We start from the raw sequence: 16745 nt of genomic DNA on the forward strand, positions 1-16745 counted from the left end.
AGTTTCTGTTTTAATCATATTTGCTTGATTGCAAAATATACATTGTTCCACAAATTAACATCTCTGAAATTGAAATATGGTTTGTAATTCGTGGTTAAGAAAGCACTATGTTACAATTTGCCAGCGTTTTTTCTTTCTTAATTGTACGTAATGATGCATCTTACAATCAGTGGATATCTTAAGTTCTATGAAATATGGTATTAATTTAAGAATCTCTGAATCTATTTTACACAGCTCTAGCCATTTAAAATGTTTTTTTTCTCTTATTAAATAAACAATTGATAAATGAGAATTGGTGTTCTTTTCTAATAGTAATATATCTTTTTAATGTAAGGATACGGTGTGTTTATAATTACAGGACACTTGTCTCCTACTGAAACAGACGGTGACATGCTCGGTTATGATTTATATAGCAGTGCCCTGGCAGATATTCTCAGTGAACCCACCATGCAGCCACCCATTTGTGTGGGGCTATATGCACAGTGGGGAAGTGGGAAATCCTTCTTACTAAAGAAACTAGAAGGTAAAGGGCATGTTTGTGTAAAGTCTATGTGCGTAACAAGGTTTTCTCTGGTGTTTTCTTATGAAGTAAAGAAAAACAGAGTTTTGTGTATGGTGATGTGTGTTACACAGTTTACTAAATGGAATGTATTAGGGTTTTACTCTCCCCTAGTTGATCCTCTACTTGGCCATTTGAGTTTTCTTTCTAAAACAAAGATCCAGTTGTGTTATAACACTTAAAACTCCTTGGTAGCAGATTTTCTGCATATGCTATTTATAATCCTTGTATCCAGGGCCCTTCTCAAACTTGTCAGTGTGCATGGCCACACCTGCCACAACTACCTCTTGTATATGCTCCGTGCTGCAGTCACAGAAGGCTGTTGCTCTTGCAAGAACAGACCAGACACTTTTCCTGAGTTGCTCCCTCTATTAGGAGCTTTCTAGACAGCTTCTCCCCCACCTTTTGCTTGGCAAAATCTTACTCATTCTTCAAGGACAGGTTTCAGTAGTGCCTGTAAAATTTTTACTAAGTTTTGTAGAAAGAATGACTTGTTTACGGCTTATTTAGGCTCAGCGCATACCTTTCAGAGCAGTGATTCTCAAATGTGCTTGGAGGGAGAAGAGATGAGGAGGGGTATCAGGAACGGTGGGGATACGTAGTTTGAAGACACGTAGCAAAGTAATGATTTTCAGTTTTATATATGGAAACAATAGCTTGTTGCTTGTGTAATACCACAAAAGGGAAATATCAACAAAATCATGACGGATAGGCATATGTGGAAAAGAATTTTGTGCATCCTCAATATGAAGCAGGAGAGTGGGTGAGACAAGGGTAGGTGTGCCACTAGGGAATGATGTTTTTATGTTTATCAGAAAAGAACATTGGTTCAAGTGGTTAAGTAGCAACATTTTACCTAGGGATTTGGTAAGTGCCCAATAAAATAAGTATTTATGTTGAAAATGGGAAAATTTCAAATTGAGCTAGAAGTTGTATTTCTGAACAAAACAGGATAAGATTTTCCTGTTAATTTCTCTTTCAGATGAAATGAAGACTTTTGCAGGACAGCAGATTGAACCTCTTTTTCAGTTTTCCTGGCTTATAGTGTTTCTGACCCTGCTGCTTTGTGGAGGGCTTGGTCTGTTGTTTGCTTTTACAGTCGACCTAACTCTTGGAATAGCCGTGTCACTGAGCTTCTTGGCTCTCCTATATATATTTTTTAGTAAGTCTTTGAATTTTATCTTTTTCAAAAGTAGAGAAAATGTCTCATTGTTTTACTTAAAAAATATATATCTCTTAAAATCTGTGATTTTCATAATTAGGTGAGAAAAATTGATCTTTTTGCTATAATATTAGTTGGCCTAGAGGAATATTGTGGAGTAGCTCTAAAACTTTGTCATTGTTGTTAGTGCCATCCAGTCAATTCTGACTCCTAACGACCTTGTGGACAGCAGAGTGGAAGCCTGCTCAGTCTTTTTGCACCATCCATCCTCTCACCTTCTGATGCTATATCAGACAATGCTCTACAGCTATTTGCAGAGTTTTCATGGCCAATCTTTTGGAAGTGGGTGTCCAGGTCCTTCTCCCTAGTCTGTCTTAGTCTGGAAGCTCTGCTAAAAAGTGTCCACCATGGGTGACCCTACAGGTATTTGAAATCCTGGTGGCATAGATTTCAGCATCACAGTGACATGCAGCTACCATAGTATGACAGCTGACACACGGGTGGTGCTGTTCCCTGACTGGGACATGAACTCAATGAGAGTGCTGAATCTTAACCACTAGACCACCAGGACTGGCTAAAAAACTAGTGTACTACTTGTTAATATTGAAGCAGAACTCTAATTTATTATACTTACCCTTTTATATGTTAATTAATGATTTATATTTAAATCTTTTTTGAAAATAAGTCTTCATAGCCCTCACTGGCATGCTCTTGAGTATTTTGATTGTGACTAATTTTTATTTTATCTAAAAGCCAAATAAAAAAAAATATATGTATATATAATTCTGGTTCTTGGGGTGTATTGAGTTGCGAAAAAGGAAATAGAGTTACTTTTGGAGGAACTGGTAACTTCAACAGTTGCAAATAGTGATAAACCCAAAGTCATTTACAGTTGAATCTGAACTAGGTAATATGTTTCTGTTTAAGGCATTATCTTTCTAATTGTGTTTCTTATATCATTTTTTACTCAGTTTATTTTCCATTTTTCACATGCTTTCTGTATATTGGGGAAAGTTAATTGATTAAAGAAATCTTAGAAGAGAAGTTAGGAATTACATGGGACCATGAAAAGTTATGTAAGCCTACTGTCATTATTTGATATTTGACTATTTGGACAAAAGGGGCTGCCTCAGTGATGGTCACTTTGGATAATTCTTTTTTAAACTGTGACTTTCAGTTGTCATTTACTTTGGTGGACGAAGGGAAGGAGAGAGTTGGAATTGGGCCTGGGTCCTCAGTACTAGATTGGCAAGACATATTGGATATTTGGAACTCCTCCTCAAATTGATGTTCGTGAATCCACCTGAATTGCCAGAGCAAACCACTAAAGCTTTACCTGTGAGGTGAGTTGGTCCCTTTGACAGAAGTAATTTTTAATAAGATGAAGCAAAATAAAGTTTATAATGCGTTGTTTCTCACTGTACATTCCAAAAAACATTGATCCCTTGAACTTTTTTAATTTTTAATGTTTAATTTGTTTTATTGAAGTAACACTGGTTCATAACGTTATATAAATTTCAGGTGTACATCACTGTATTTTGATTTCTGTGTAGACTACATCATGTTTACCACCCAAAGACTAATTACTATCTGTCACCATACACGTGTGCCTAGTTACCCCTTTCGCCCTCCTCCCTCCCCTTTCCTTGAACTTTTTATATAAGAAATAAAACAAACATGCCCTGGTCAAATATACTTGGGAAACACTTTGTATTAATCTCCCTCTTGTGCATTAAAGGATCAGAGACACTTTTCTATGAAGAAATCTGTTTCGCTTTGATTCACCAAATTTCATTTGAGCATAAACCTTTTGTCCCTTATGACACCTCTTATCATCCTTTGGAAACACTTTGGCAAGAACGCTGGATCCAGGATAGAGTCCCAGCACTTTTTTACATTACATTACATTGGTGTGTAACCTGGGCAACTCAGCTTGCACTCCAAGCTGCTCTTTCCTCATTTGTGGAAATATGTTTACTCGTCTGTCTGAAATTATTACTGATATCAAATGGGAAATGTATGAGCAAACAGTTCAGAAAAGAAGAAAAGCATGTACGTCAAGGAGTAAAGGAAAGATAGAGGGCTCCAGAGGAAAGTAAAATGAAAAAACCCCAAAGATTAGAGAAGTGAAAGCAGAAGGAATTCAGTAGAAATTAGGAAAATATTTAAGTATGTGCTAAAAGATTAAGAACTTAAAAATTATTATAAGATAAAATATGTGTAATTTAAGATGAAAGTAAATAGGGCAAACCAGATAAAACATGAAAACTGTAAGAGAAAAAGGTAAAAGCTTGTAAGTAATTAGCATATAGGATTAAGTATTAAGAAAAGAATTTAAAAATGAAAAAGTTAAAAAGAAAACATAGAATAGAATTGGAATATTTTTACAGAAAATAAAAATATTTTAAATTAATGAGATGATATTGTTTAAAAAGTTTGAGCAATTAAAATAGCATAAATCAAGACCACACAATATATGACAGTATGATCCTAGATTGTATTTTGAAAGCAATGCCAACCCACTGGATTAAGATGAGAGTTTAATTTAGGGATGAAAGGGGAAAAAGGGAACTATTGCAGAAATAATATCCATTCAGAGAATCAAAATAAAAATAATTCAATTATTTCAAAGAACAACTGTGAAATGATTGCTTTACAACTTATTTCTAAATCCCTGTACGTGTTTAAGTTATAAATAAAAGATTCTAAAACTTGAGTTTTGACGTGGCATTAAATTCTTAACGACCATAGTATTTTCTCAAGGTTCTAATCTCTTCAGTTGGTGCTTAGAAAACTTTCTTTGTGCAGCTCTTTTCGGCTACATCCTGATGTGGGGTGCCACCTTTTAATTGCTGTATCATGAGATCTCTGTCCAGATGTCTGATTCCTCGTCTAAGCTCTGTCATAACTTTTTCCCCTTCTGCCTTTAGTCAGAATTACTTCATATAACTCTGCTGCATTTAACTTCTGTTTTTGTCTTTTTCTAAGAAAGGTATGTAAGATGTTAGAAATGGAAGATACCTAATTACAAGTTCTTTTTCCTCAGAATTTTAAAAACAATATTTTGAAAGAAGTGTAAAATGTAGGGTAAATGGTACAGAGATGAGATATGTTGAAATTATTTGTTTTTTTAGGTATCTGAGTAATGTTTTATTTCCTCTTTCCCTAAGGTTTTTGTTTACAGATTACAACAGGCTGTCCAGTGTAGGTGGAGAAACGTCAATGGCTGAAATGATCGCGACCCTCTCAGATGCTTGTGAAAGAGAGTTTGGCTTTTTGGCAACCAGGCTTTTTCGAGTATTCAAGACTGAAGATACACAGGGTGGGACTCCCCTCCTTCTTCTTTGTGTGTGTGTAGGGGTTGAGGATGGGATGAGTGTTCAGTGCATACCCACAAAAACATGAATTGAACATCAGATTCATCATGCTGTCACTGTAATGATTAGGATTTTCTTTCCAGATACTTGATATGTAAATAATTTTCAAAACCATTTGTTGTATTACAGGTAAAAAGAAATGGAAGAAAACGTGTTGTCTTCCATCTTTTGTCATCTTCCTTTTTATCTTTGGCTGCATTATTGCTGGAATCACTCTTCTGGCTATATTCAGAGTTGACCCAAAACATCTGACAGTGAATGCTGTCCTCATATCAATTGCGTCTGTAGTGGGATTGGCCTTTTTGCTGAACTGTCGTACGTGGTGGCAGGTGCTGGACTCTCTCCTCAATTCTCAAAGGAAACGCCTCCATAATGCTGCCTCCAAACTGCACAAATTGAAAAGTGAAGGATTCATGAAAGTAAGCACTCATCATAATTAGGAAATAATTGTAATGTGAATATGCTACCATGATCGTTGAGCTTTAGGAGTGTACTCTCTAAGTGTTACAGTGTCGCATTTGTTTTAGTTATATTCAGGTTTTTCCTGTGGAAATGTGTATTTGAAGAAGCAAAAGTTAAAACAATAACGTTTTTATAAAATAGACTTTTATAAGATACTCAAGGGAGTGAGCAGATTACTCCACACGTGGTAATTCTTACCTAATAATATTAGTTCCCCCAAAGCCTGATAGAATAAGCAAATTGAACCACCAAAATGTATAAAGTACAATCATAGTTTTACAACCAAAAGGGACCTTATTCAATATCTGTAGCCCCTTCCTTGGATCAAGGTCATGCGTCATCAGGAGCCAGCTGTGTTGTGGTGTTTAGATCATTTGAATTTGCATTCAGTTCAAGTCTTTTGACATTCAGAGCATGTGATCTTGGCAAATAAGTCACTTAACCCAGTTTGTCCTTTTAAAATGGCTATGACAGTATCCACCTCTTTTTAAGACTGAATGCTCTGATTTACGTGAAGTCACTTTGTAAATTGTGAAGTGCTCACTACAGTTTTAAGTGGAACCACAACTTGCTGTGAGGTCTTTGGATTTCTTTTCTTTCTGTTAGAAGGCTTTCAGGCTTTTTAAGAAATATGCTTAACTTTCTCATATCTTCAGTGCTGTCTATCCTTTCTTTTGCACAGGTTCTTAAGTGTGAAGTGGAATTGATGGCCAGGATGGCAAAAACTATTGACAGCTTCACTCAGAATCAAACAAGACTGGTGGTTATCATCGATGGGTTAGATGCCTGTGAGCAGGACAAAGTTCTCCAGATGCTGGACACTGTATGTCTTAACCATCTTGAAACTTGTAATTGTCACATATGGGGCAGCTAAGAGGAATGACTTCATGAATATCTCAAATGGAATATTAATAGTACTTTTTCTTTTGTAAAAATAAACATTTTTTTAATGCAGAAACATAGCATAGCATGTTTCATCACAAATAGATTTAAACAATTTTAGCTTAATGGCAGTATGAGGAAAAAATGAATAGAGTAGCTCTGAAGTCTGTAGTGTGACTCCAGCTTTTCTTTGCAGTTAGTTATGGTTAGAGTCAGAGGGAAAAGTAGGGAACTCACAGGATTTGTGGAGTTTTTGTTGAAGTAGGGCACCTCAGTGACCCTCTGTAAGGTATGTTATAGCAGCAGTGTGTAACTGTAGGCAGAGACCAGCGTGCCTGGGACTTGATGTGTATTCACAGATATTTCCCATGGATGTTGATCTTACCTCTTATGTCGATCGTAAGTGTCTCAAACTAAGACAGGATTAATTGTTTTCTTTTGAGGTTTTATCACTCTCAGATGGTGAAAAATTGTCAGTGAAAAACCAGATTGAGACTTCAATCAAATTTGTTTTCATATAGAATAATATTTCAATGAAAAAGAAATAGTATTTAAAAAATATAATCACCAAAGGGTAACAGATTTTGAAGAGATTTTTTAATCTTTGGATAATGTAAAATTTATATCGTAAGTATACCTTTCCTCCCACAGGTCCGAGTTCTGTTTTCAAAAGGCCCATTCATTGCCATTTTTGCAAGTGATCCACATATTATTATAAAGGCAATTAACCAAAACCTCAATAGTGTGCTTCGTGACTCAAATATAAATGGACACGACTATATGCGCAATATAGTTCATTTGCCTGTTTTCCTTAATAGTCGTGGACTAAGCAATGCGAGAAAGTTTCTTGTAACTTCAACGACAAATGGGGACATTCCGTGCTCAGATACTGCAGGTAAAGATCAAGTTCCTCAGGTACCTTGGGTTTGAAGTAGTTCTATAATTTTTTATGGTGACTTACCTTTTGCCTTGAAAAATATTGTTGGTATTTCACTTCTTTTTAAATATCGTATACAACAGAATTTTAGTACAAATAGCGCTCTCTTGATAAATTCTTTAAGGGATACAGGAAGATGCTGACAGAAGAGTTTCACAGAACAGTCTTGGAGAGATGACAAAACTCGGTAGCAAGACAGCTCTCAATAGACGGGTAAGATGCCATTTGTTTTGAGCCCTATGTTTTTACTGCTATTATTCAAATAAACCTAAGGTGATACCACTTAAATAATTTTTCATAAATAGTGTGTTAAGCTCATCAAATAGCTTTTATCATTGAATTTCCTTTCAGCTTCAGTTGGTTTTTCAGGGAAGGTCTGAACCTAGGCTGTAATAACTATAAATTGTATAGGAGTCCTTGTCCTCTCCCCACCTGTTCTAAGTCCAGGTGCCACTCCAGACCCCAGACCGACTGAATCAAAATCTCTGAGAGTAAGATTTTAAAGCTCCCCAAATGATTTCATCCAGGGCTGAGAGCCACTGTATTCATTCCACTTCAGTTTGTATTTATTCCAGGTACCCATTGCCACCATGGCTGTAAGGGAGAAAGAGGCTTATAGTGTGAGCAGAAACTCCTTACTTTATCTTCCTCTTGGCCTTCCTCCTTCCCTAACGTCTGTGAGGTGTGACTCTTTCTTCTATACCCACACGGCAATTTTGTGCCCTTCCCAGCCACCTTGGGCTTCTCCTTGAATCCTCTAGTTGTCCCTGTCCTACCCCATTTGTAGAACCCTCTTTTGTATAGAACAAGGGAGGAGTACAAGACAGGACGATGTCCACTTGCAGGTAAGTTATGGTGATAATACCACTTAAAGATGGTTAGGTAGCTAGCATTGGCACTGTTTTGTTTTTTTTTTTCTAGTTTGCTACCATTGAATTTGGACATTTTATGTTTTAAAAAATGTGTCTTCAGTGATGTTTGGTTTTATGACTCCACCCTATACCGATCTTCCTTGACTTACACTGGGGTTACATCCTGATAAATCTGCCATGAATTGAAAATATAAGTCAAAAATGCATTTAATATACCTAACCTACCGAACATCATGGCTTACCCTTGCCTACCTTGAACACTTACATTAGCCTACAGTTGGGCAAAATCATCTAACACAAAGCCTGTTTTATAATAAAGTGTTGAATATCTCGTGTAATTTAATGAATACTGTACTAAAAGTGACAAACAGCTTGGCTGTGTGGGTGCAGAATGGTTGTAAGTGTATTGATTGTTTACACTGATGATCGTGTGGCTGACTGGGAGCTGCAGGGCCTGCCGCTGCCCAGCATCATGAGTGTCGTACTGCATTTTGATAGCCTGGGAAAAGATGGAAATTCAAAATTTAAAGTAAGGTTTCTACTGAATGCGTATGGCTTTTGCACCATCATAAAGTCGATAAATTAAGTTGAACCATTGTAATCGGAGACCGTCTGTGCATGTATGGATGCAAAATTACTATTATGCATGACAACTGTTAGCACTAAAGTAAGAGGAGGGTATGATTTACCATTTTGAATTTCTCTCCTGGGAGTCTGGCCTCTTGGGCTCCCTCTGGTTGCCTCCACCATTCCCTTGTTTCGTGACATTAGATGAGTACACATCTTTGTTGTGCCTGTTCCTCTCTGATTAGATGGATTCCCTACCCCACCCCAACCAGGAGAGCACCTTTAATTCTTATGCGGATGTGAGGCTGTTAGAGCAGCTCTGCCCTTTAGGTAGTTGTCACACATTTAAAAATAACCTAAAATCAAAATACTGAATTCTTAAAACTAGATAAGGGTAACTTGCTTTATTATTTCAGGGTTCCTATAAATACTGAGCTCCTATAACAGTTGAACTGAATTCTCTTTACATAATTCTGCCTACTTATAATCTTCAATGCACTGAGCTTTCTTTAACTGCACAATTATAAATCAAAATACATCTGAAGCTAAACCATAGCATTTGATGCAGTTGCTGCTAATATTATTTTAAAACTATTCTGTAAAGATTCTGCCTCAGGGAATAATAATACTTTTTATTATTATATGATCTTTCCCTTAGACTAAAATTTTGGATTTTTTTGTTGTTGTCATGAACATATACTAACTTCTCAGAAAGCCGTAAGTTCTTGGACTTGGCATATGGACTCGTTCTCATTGATGATGCACTGTTTCAGGACACTTACCGGAGAAGGCAGATGCAGCGGACGGTCACTCGGCAGATGTCCTTTGACCTCACAAAACTACTGGTTACGGAGGACTGGTTCAGCGACATAAGTCCTCAGACTATGAGAAGGCTACTTAATATTGTTTCTGTGACAGGTGACTTTTGTTTCTTTTTGTCTTATGGTAGATAATAAGCTTTAACATTAACAAAGCAGTTCAGTTTCAGAAACAAAGGAATGTACCATTTGTATGTTGATGTTTGTACTGCTGAACACCAGTTTTATTTGCATGAAGTGTATCTAATAAAACCAGTATTAGTTTTGACAATGAAAATCAACCATCAGTTGTACACTACTTTAAAGCTTGATGATTTAAAAAGTCTTTTATTTCATCTCAGATTTTTCTGTTTGTATAAAGATAATTTTATGATAATTTGTATAACAGTATAATTATAGTTTAAAATGTTGACATTCAGATTTTATATGCTGCTATTCTGTTTAAGGTTTCAAATGCAATATTTTTTCTTTTTTTATTGTGTTAAATAAAATACATATTAACATAAAGTTTACCATCTCAACCATTTTTACAGTTTAGTGGTATTAAATACGTTCACATTGTTGTGTAGCCATCACCACCATCGATCTTCATAATTCTTTTCATCTTGTAAAACTGAAACTCTATACCTATTAAATAGTAACTCCCCCTTCTGCCCTCCGCCCAGCCTCTGGCAACCACCATTATACTTTCTGCCTCTGATTTTGACTACTCTGAGTACCTCATATAAGTGGAATTGTACAGTATTTGTCTTTTTCTAACTGGCTTATTTCATTTAGCATAATGTCTTCAAGGTTCATCCATGTTATAGCGTAGGTCAGAATTTCCTTCCTTTTTAAGGCTATATTATTCCATTGTATGTATATACCACATTTTGCTTATTCGTTCATCTGTTGATGGACACGTGGGTTGCTTCCACGTTTTAGCTATTATGAATAATGCTGCCATGAACATGGGTGTATGAGTATCTCTTTGAGACTCTGCTTTCAATTCTTTTGGGTCTATACTTAGAAGTGGATTTGCTGGCTATTTCTATTTTTAGTTTTTTGAGGAACATTCATTCTGTTTTCCACAGTGACTGTACCACTTTACATTTCCACCAACACTGCACAGGGTTCCAATTGCTCTATATCTTTGTCAACACTTGTCTGTTCTTTTGATAGTAGCCATCCTAATGGGTGTGAGGTGGTATCTCATTGTAGTTTTGAATTGCATTTCCCTAGTGATTAGTGATGTTGAGCATCTTTTTGTGTGCTTATTGGCCATTCGTATATCTTCTTTGGAGAAATGTCTGTTTAGGTCCTTTGCCCATTTTTGAATTGTTTTTTTTTTTATTATTATTACTGAGTTTTAGGAATTCTCTGTATATTCTGGATATTAAACCCTTATCAGATATATGATTTGCAAATATTTTCTCCCAGCTTATGGGTTGCCCGTTTACTCTGTAGATAGTGTCTTTTGATTTACAAAATTTTAAAATTTTCATCAAGTCCAGTTTGTCTATTTTTTCTTGTTACCTGTGCCTTTGGTGTCATATCCAAGAACTTATTGCCAAACTCACTGTAGTGAAGTTTTGTCCTATGTTTCTTCTAAGAGTTTTATTGTTTTCAGTCTTACATTTTGAGTTAGTTTTTGTGTATGGTGTTAAGTAAGGGTTCAGCTTCATTCTTTTGCGTGTGGATGTCCTGTTTTCTCAGTACCATTTATTGAAGAGACTCCTTTCTCCATTGAATGATCTTGGCACCCTTGTGAAAAATCATTTGACCATATGTGTATGGTTTATTTCTGGGCTCTTATTCTATTCAGTTGGTCTATATGTCTGTCTTTATGCCACTACCACACTGTTTTGATTACTGTAGCTTTGTAGTAAGTTTTGAAATCAGAAACTCTGAGTCCCTTAGTTTTGTTCTTCTTTTTCAGGATTGTTTTGGCTATTCAGGTTCCCTTGAGATTCCATATGAATTTTAGGATAGATTTTTCTGTTTCTGCAAAAAATGTCATTGGGATTTTGACAGAGATTTGATTGAATCTGTATGTCACTTTGGGTAATGTAGACATTTTAACAATATTAAGTCTTCCAATCCATGAATATGGGATGTCTTAATTAACTTATAATTTAAAATGTTGAAATTCAGATTTTATATGCTGCTATTCTGTTCTAGTTTTCAAATGATATTTTAAATAAAAAATATTGATAATAGATTGAAGATTATTGCCCGATGACTGAATTCCTTGCATGGAATTCTGCTCTCCACCATGTTAATGCTTACTTATAAATATTTGTAATTTGGTTTGTAAAATATGTTTCTTTCTTTGCATGGTATTGAATGGCACTTTGTCATATTGACTAGTGTTAACTTTGTTTTGATGGTTACACTGGAATTTGTTTTTATACTAACATTGGGGTGCATGCTATGGAACTATTTTGCAAGTGTGGTTGTATGTAATATATTCACAATATTTTTGGTAATTGAATCCCTTTAAGTGAGGTGTCAAACCTCATTATACTTGATTATGTTCTACAATGGAAATATTTTAGCATATTATCAATAATATTTATGTACTTATTTAACAGAAGTATAGTGAGTGTCTAGATATGCCAGGCATTGGTCTAGGCACTGTGGAGATAAGCAGTGAACAATATAATGTTCTTGCCCTATTGGGGAAGAGATCAAGATGTAAAGTGATATAAAGATAAGTGCTATAAAAACCTCATCTCCTCTTACTGTTTAGCGTTGGAATGCCCTTGGAGCAGTCCTTGGTTCTTCCTTTTTCTATCTAGACCAGATCCGTGTTGATCTCATTTAGTCCCAGAGGTTGAATATTATATGTATGCTGAAGGTTCTCAAATATGCATCTTCAGCTCTGTTGCTCTCCAGTTGCCGACTTGAAATCTAATGGTGTCTAATATATGTGTGAAACTTAACATGTCTAAAAGCGAACTTTTAATCCTCTGCCCCAAACTTAATCCACCTATAGTCTCCCGTCTCAGTTAATCTAATTCTTTCTCCAGTTCCTTGGGCAGAGATATCTTTCTTTTATATACCACCTCCAATCTGTAGTAAATTCTTTATATGCAGACTGTAACCAGAATCTGACCACTTTTTACCATTTCTAACATACTGCCCTTACCCAGTGCATTATGATGTCTTGTCTGTATTAATGGCCTTGTCACTGCTCTCCCTGCTTCTACTTGTTTTCTCTGCAGTTTCTTCTCCATGTGGCAGCTACAGCGGTCCTTTTAAAATAGAAGCCAATCATGTTATTTCTCTGCTCAAAACTCTTAGTATGGGGGCCGGCCCCGTGGCCAAGTGGTTAAGTTTGTACACTCTACTTCGGCTGCCCAGGGTTTGCATCCTGGGCGTGGACATGGTACCACTCGTTAGGCCATGTTGAGGTGGCGTCCCACATGCCACAACTAGAAGGATCCACAACTAAAAAAATATACAACTATGTACTCCGGGGATTTGGGGAGAAAAAAAGCAGGAAAAAAAAAAAAAGACTAGCAACAGTTGTTAGCTCAGGTGCCAATCTTTAGGGGAAAAAAAAAAAACCTCTTAGTATGTCTCTCCATTTCACTGAAAATAAAAATCTAAGTCCTTACAGTTTCCTACAAGGTCCTTTTTCTTCTGTTTCTCTCTACCCCTTTCCCTGCCTCTGACCTCATCTTCTACTACTCTCCTCCTCCATCCCTTTCTGTTCTGGAAGGATCGGGCATGCTCCTGCCTAAGGCTTCTGCACTTGCTGTTTCTTCTGCCTGTAATGATCTTTCTTTGGACAGATGCATAATGGGTGTTCTTACCTCCTTTTAAGTCTTTGCTTAAATGTCTCCTTTTCAATGAAACCGGCCCTCATATCTTACATCAAATTACACCCCCTTTTTGACACTCCTTGCTTTATCCCTTCACTGCTTTATTTTACTTTCTAATACACTGTATCATTTACTTATTTATTTTATTTTTTGTCTATCTCCCCTTGGTAGAATGTGACACCCACGCGGCCAGGATTTTTGTCTGTCTTATCTTCTCTTTCTTCAGTACTCACAACAATGTTTGGGACACTGTTGTTGAATGAATCAGAGACCTGAATGAAGTGGGAACCGAATTTGACAAGTATCTTGAGAAAAGCATTCTAAGCGGAGGGGAATAGCAAGTGTAAATACTCTCAGGTGGAATCCAAAGAACAGTTGGAGGCCAGTCTTCTTGGAGTTTGGGGAGCAAAAAGGAGAGTAGTGGGAAGTGATGTCAGAGAAACAGCCAGTGGCTAGTTCATTTGGGCTCTTATAGGCCTCAAATCCGTAGTAAGGACTTTGGGTTATATTTAGACCTTTCCAGGCACTCTGAAGATGACTAAGTTATTCTCATTTAACAGTTGATATCAAGATACACATTTAAAAAAATAATGTTTACACATTTCAGAGTAGAATCAAAGCATTTTCCCTTTTTTTGCTGGGGAATATTCACCCTGAGCTAACATCTGTTGCCAGTCTTCCTCTTTTTTTGCTTGAGGAAGATTAGCCCTGAGCTAACATCTGTGCCCATCTTTCCCTCATTTTGTATGTAGGTCACCGCCACAGCGTGGCTGATGAGTGGTGTAGGTCTGCACCTGGGATCTAAACCTGCAAACCTGGGCCTCTGAAGTGTAGTGCACCAAATTTAACCACTATGCCACGGGGCTGGCCCCCAAAGTGTTTTACTAAAGCCTCGTTTTTAATTGTAAGAATTTCTCTATGATTAGTCTTCAGCTGTTCAGCAGTCTTTCTAGATTGTTATATCAGAAACTTTTTTTGAGGGGGAAGACTGGCCCTGAGCTAACGTCTGTGCCCATCTTCCTCTGTTTTTATACGTGGGATGCCACCACAGCATGACTTGATCAGTGGTGTGCAGGTCCACCCCCAGGGTCTGAGCCTGTGAACCCTGGGCCCCCACAGTGGAGCCTGCAACCTAACTACTGCACCACCGGGCTGGCCCTGGAAATGTTTTTATTTTAAGTTTATTTTAAGTCACTCTGCCTGAAAAGGAAAGATTTCTAGGTAAAATTTTCATTTTATATAAGCACCTTAATATCTTTAGTTTTATTGGTTAAATATCAAAATGTTATGTTGAAAAATAACTTACAGATTTAATTTTTTTTATTTTAATGGATTTTTTATATTTTTCATGATAAATTTTTCATTTAACTAGGTAACATTAGTTAGATGTATATAGCGGAATATATTTTATTTGGATAGAATCTGAAGGCAAAAGATTTGGGTTTGAGCCCTGAGCATGTTAATTAATTTCTAGTAGCTCCCATTCCCTTATATGTAAAAATACATGATATTATCTGTTGAACACTGTGGAAATAGTTGCTACTCTTAGGAAAATCATAAAAGAGATGGGACTAATGTCAGCAGTAATTTGGGATTTTAGTAGATAAAATATTGGTGGGTATTTAGTTAAGTGCTTTCCTACTTAAAAATTGTGCTTCATTTTATCAAATGTGCTTCATTTAAAATTTGTTTTAATGGGTTGTTTGAAGGATAAAATTTAAAAATAGACACATTCAGGGCAAAATTTTTTCTTGCTCCTGCTTTATTGTTAACTATTATATGCTAGAATAGTTAGAACACTTACGTCATTTTTATTCACTCATACTGTTAAAATAGTTTTCCGACTCTCTCTCTCTACCAGTTTCATGAATTCGTGACTCTGCATTTGCTGTCCCCTTTGTTTGAGTACCCTAACTCTCTTCCCTTCCCTTGCCTTAGCCCTCCTTCACCAGACTGAGTCCTGCTCATCCCGCAGAGCTCGGGTCTACTGGCTGCCTTCTTAGGAAATCTTCCGCTAAGTACTGTGTCTGGGTTTGGTGTGCTTTCTGTGTTTTCTCACAGCACCGCGTGTCTGTCTCTGGTGCAGTCTTATCTCATAGTGTCGTATTGCTTTCCATTTACCGTCTCTGCTCGTGCACTCTTGAGCTCTTTGAGGGTGAGGAGTGAGTCTTTGATGTCTGTCACCAGTACCCGACTGAATGAGTGAGTTTCAAAAGCTCAGTGAAGCAAACGTAGTTAGATTTGAAATCTTCACTGCCTTCCCACAGGTTATTATTTGGGAGGTCAAGTCCAATCATTATGGGATGAAAATTAGTACTTATATTGTTGTAACCTATATCTCAATTCAGTTCTAAAAGTTTTTCACCAGTTTTTTCATCTTTAAAAGTTCAAGAAGTATAAGGTCAGTTTGGCAAGCACTTTTTAATGCCTTACTTCTAGTTGCCTAGTTTTTTTTAACTTTTAGTTCTCTGTCAACCTATTTACATTCTACTGAGAGTAGAGCTCTGCTCATCACAATTTGTGATTAATTCATTTAATGCTTTTTGTTTGATTTATTCATCTGCCCCACTGGAGTGTAAGCCTCGTGGACCATATCTATTTTGTTAAGCATTTTATCCCCAGCATTAGTGTACAATAATTGTGATACTGTAGTGCATTTTTGTAGCTCTCAAGTGCTTGTGACTGTAGCTCACTTGGACTGAAGGTAGAGACTCTGTCATTGATCTACCAGACCAGGTCCCACTTTCCAGGGAACCAAGAATCCAGTGATGATAATGTAGTTTTCATATGTAAGCAGATTCACTGAGGAAGTGAGAGTCTGGGGATACGGGGAGAATTGGAGGGCAAGGTTATATATCTGTATCTGTCAGTAGAAGGAAGAGGATCATTCATATTGGGACCAAAACAAATCGTTATCATGATCTGGATATAAACTAAACTGATAATGATGAGGTAAAACTGACAGTGTTTAAAGTTAAAAAGGGATAATATAAGCAGTTTGGAATTCCGGTGAAATCAAGGGAAAATTGATGAAGCAGTGAAACAAAGCATCTGTTCTGAGTGTTTGATTGCAGCTGTCCACGTGTCGGCATGCCCTGTGGTAGAACACTGAATTGGAGTCTTCCAAAAACCCCATGGATAGACAGGATTTTAAAAAAATATGTAAACAAGTTTTAGAGAGACATTACAGCTCACTTGGTAGGTACTTACATAGGCCGCCCTTACTACCTAAAAATGAAAGTATATGGGCTTGCACCTTGACCCATAATAAAACAAGAAAGGACCAGCATATTTGGATTT

General features: G+C 36.7%; 1 protein-coding gene across 25 annotated transcripts in view; it reads left to right on the forward strand.

Annotated features, from left to right (window-relative positions):
* Nucleotides 1-16745, forward strand: part of KIDINS220 (kinase D interacting substrate 220) — a 114055-nt gene that overhangs the window by 43729 nt on the left and 53581 nt on the right. For all 25 annotated transcript variants that reach the window (XM_044771905.2, XM_070512645.1, XM_044771907.2 and 22 more), the window contains exons 13-21: nucleotides 359-523; nucleotides 1542-1721; nucleotides 2899-3064; nucleotides 4892-5043; nucleotides 5228-5517; nucleotides 6243-6383; nucleotides 7094-7337; nucleotides 7504-7592; nucleotides 9592-9736. In XM_044771905.2, the coding sequence (XP_044627840.2) occupies nucleotides 359-523; nucleotides 1542-1721; nucleotides 2899-3064; nucleotides 4892-5043; nucleotides 5228-5517; nucleotides 6243-6383; nucleotides 7094-7337; nucleotides 7504-7592; nucleotides 9592-9736 (1572 nt within the window). The remainder of the gene's footprint in view (nucleotides 1-358; nucleotides 524-1541; nucleotides 1722-2898; nucleotides 3065-4891; nucleotides 5044-5227; nucleotides 5518-6242; nucleotides 6384-7093; nucleotides 7338-7503; nucleotides 7593-9591; nucleotides 9737-16745) is intronic.

Source organism: Equus asinus, chromosome 6 (assembly GCF_041296235.1).
Source record: "Equus asinus isolate D_3611 breed Donkey chromosome 6, EquAss-T2T_v2, whole genome shotgun sequence".
NCBI lineage: Eukaryota > Metazoa > Chordata > Mammalia > Perissodactyla > Equidae > Equus > Equus asinus.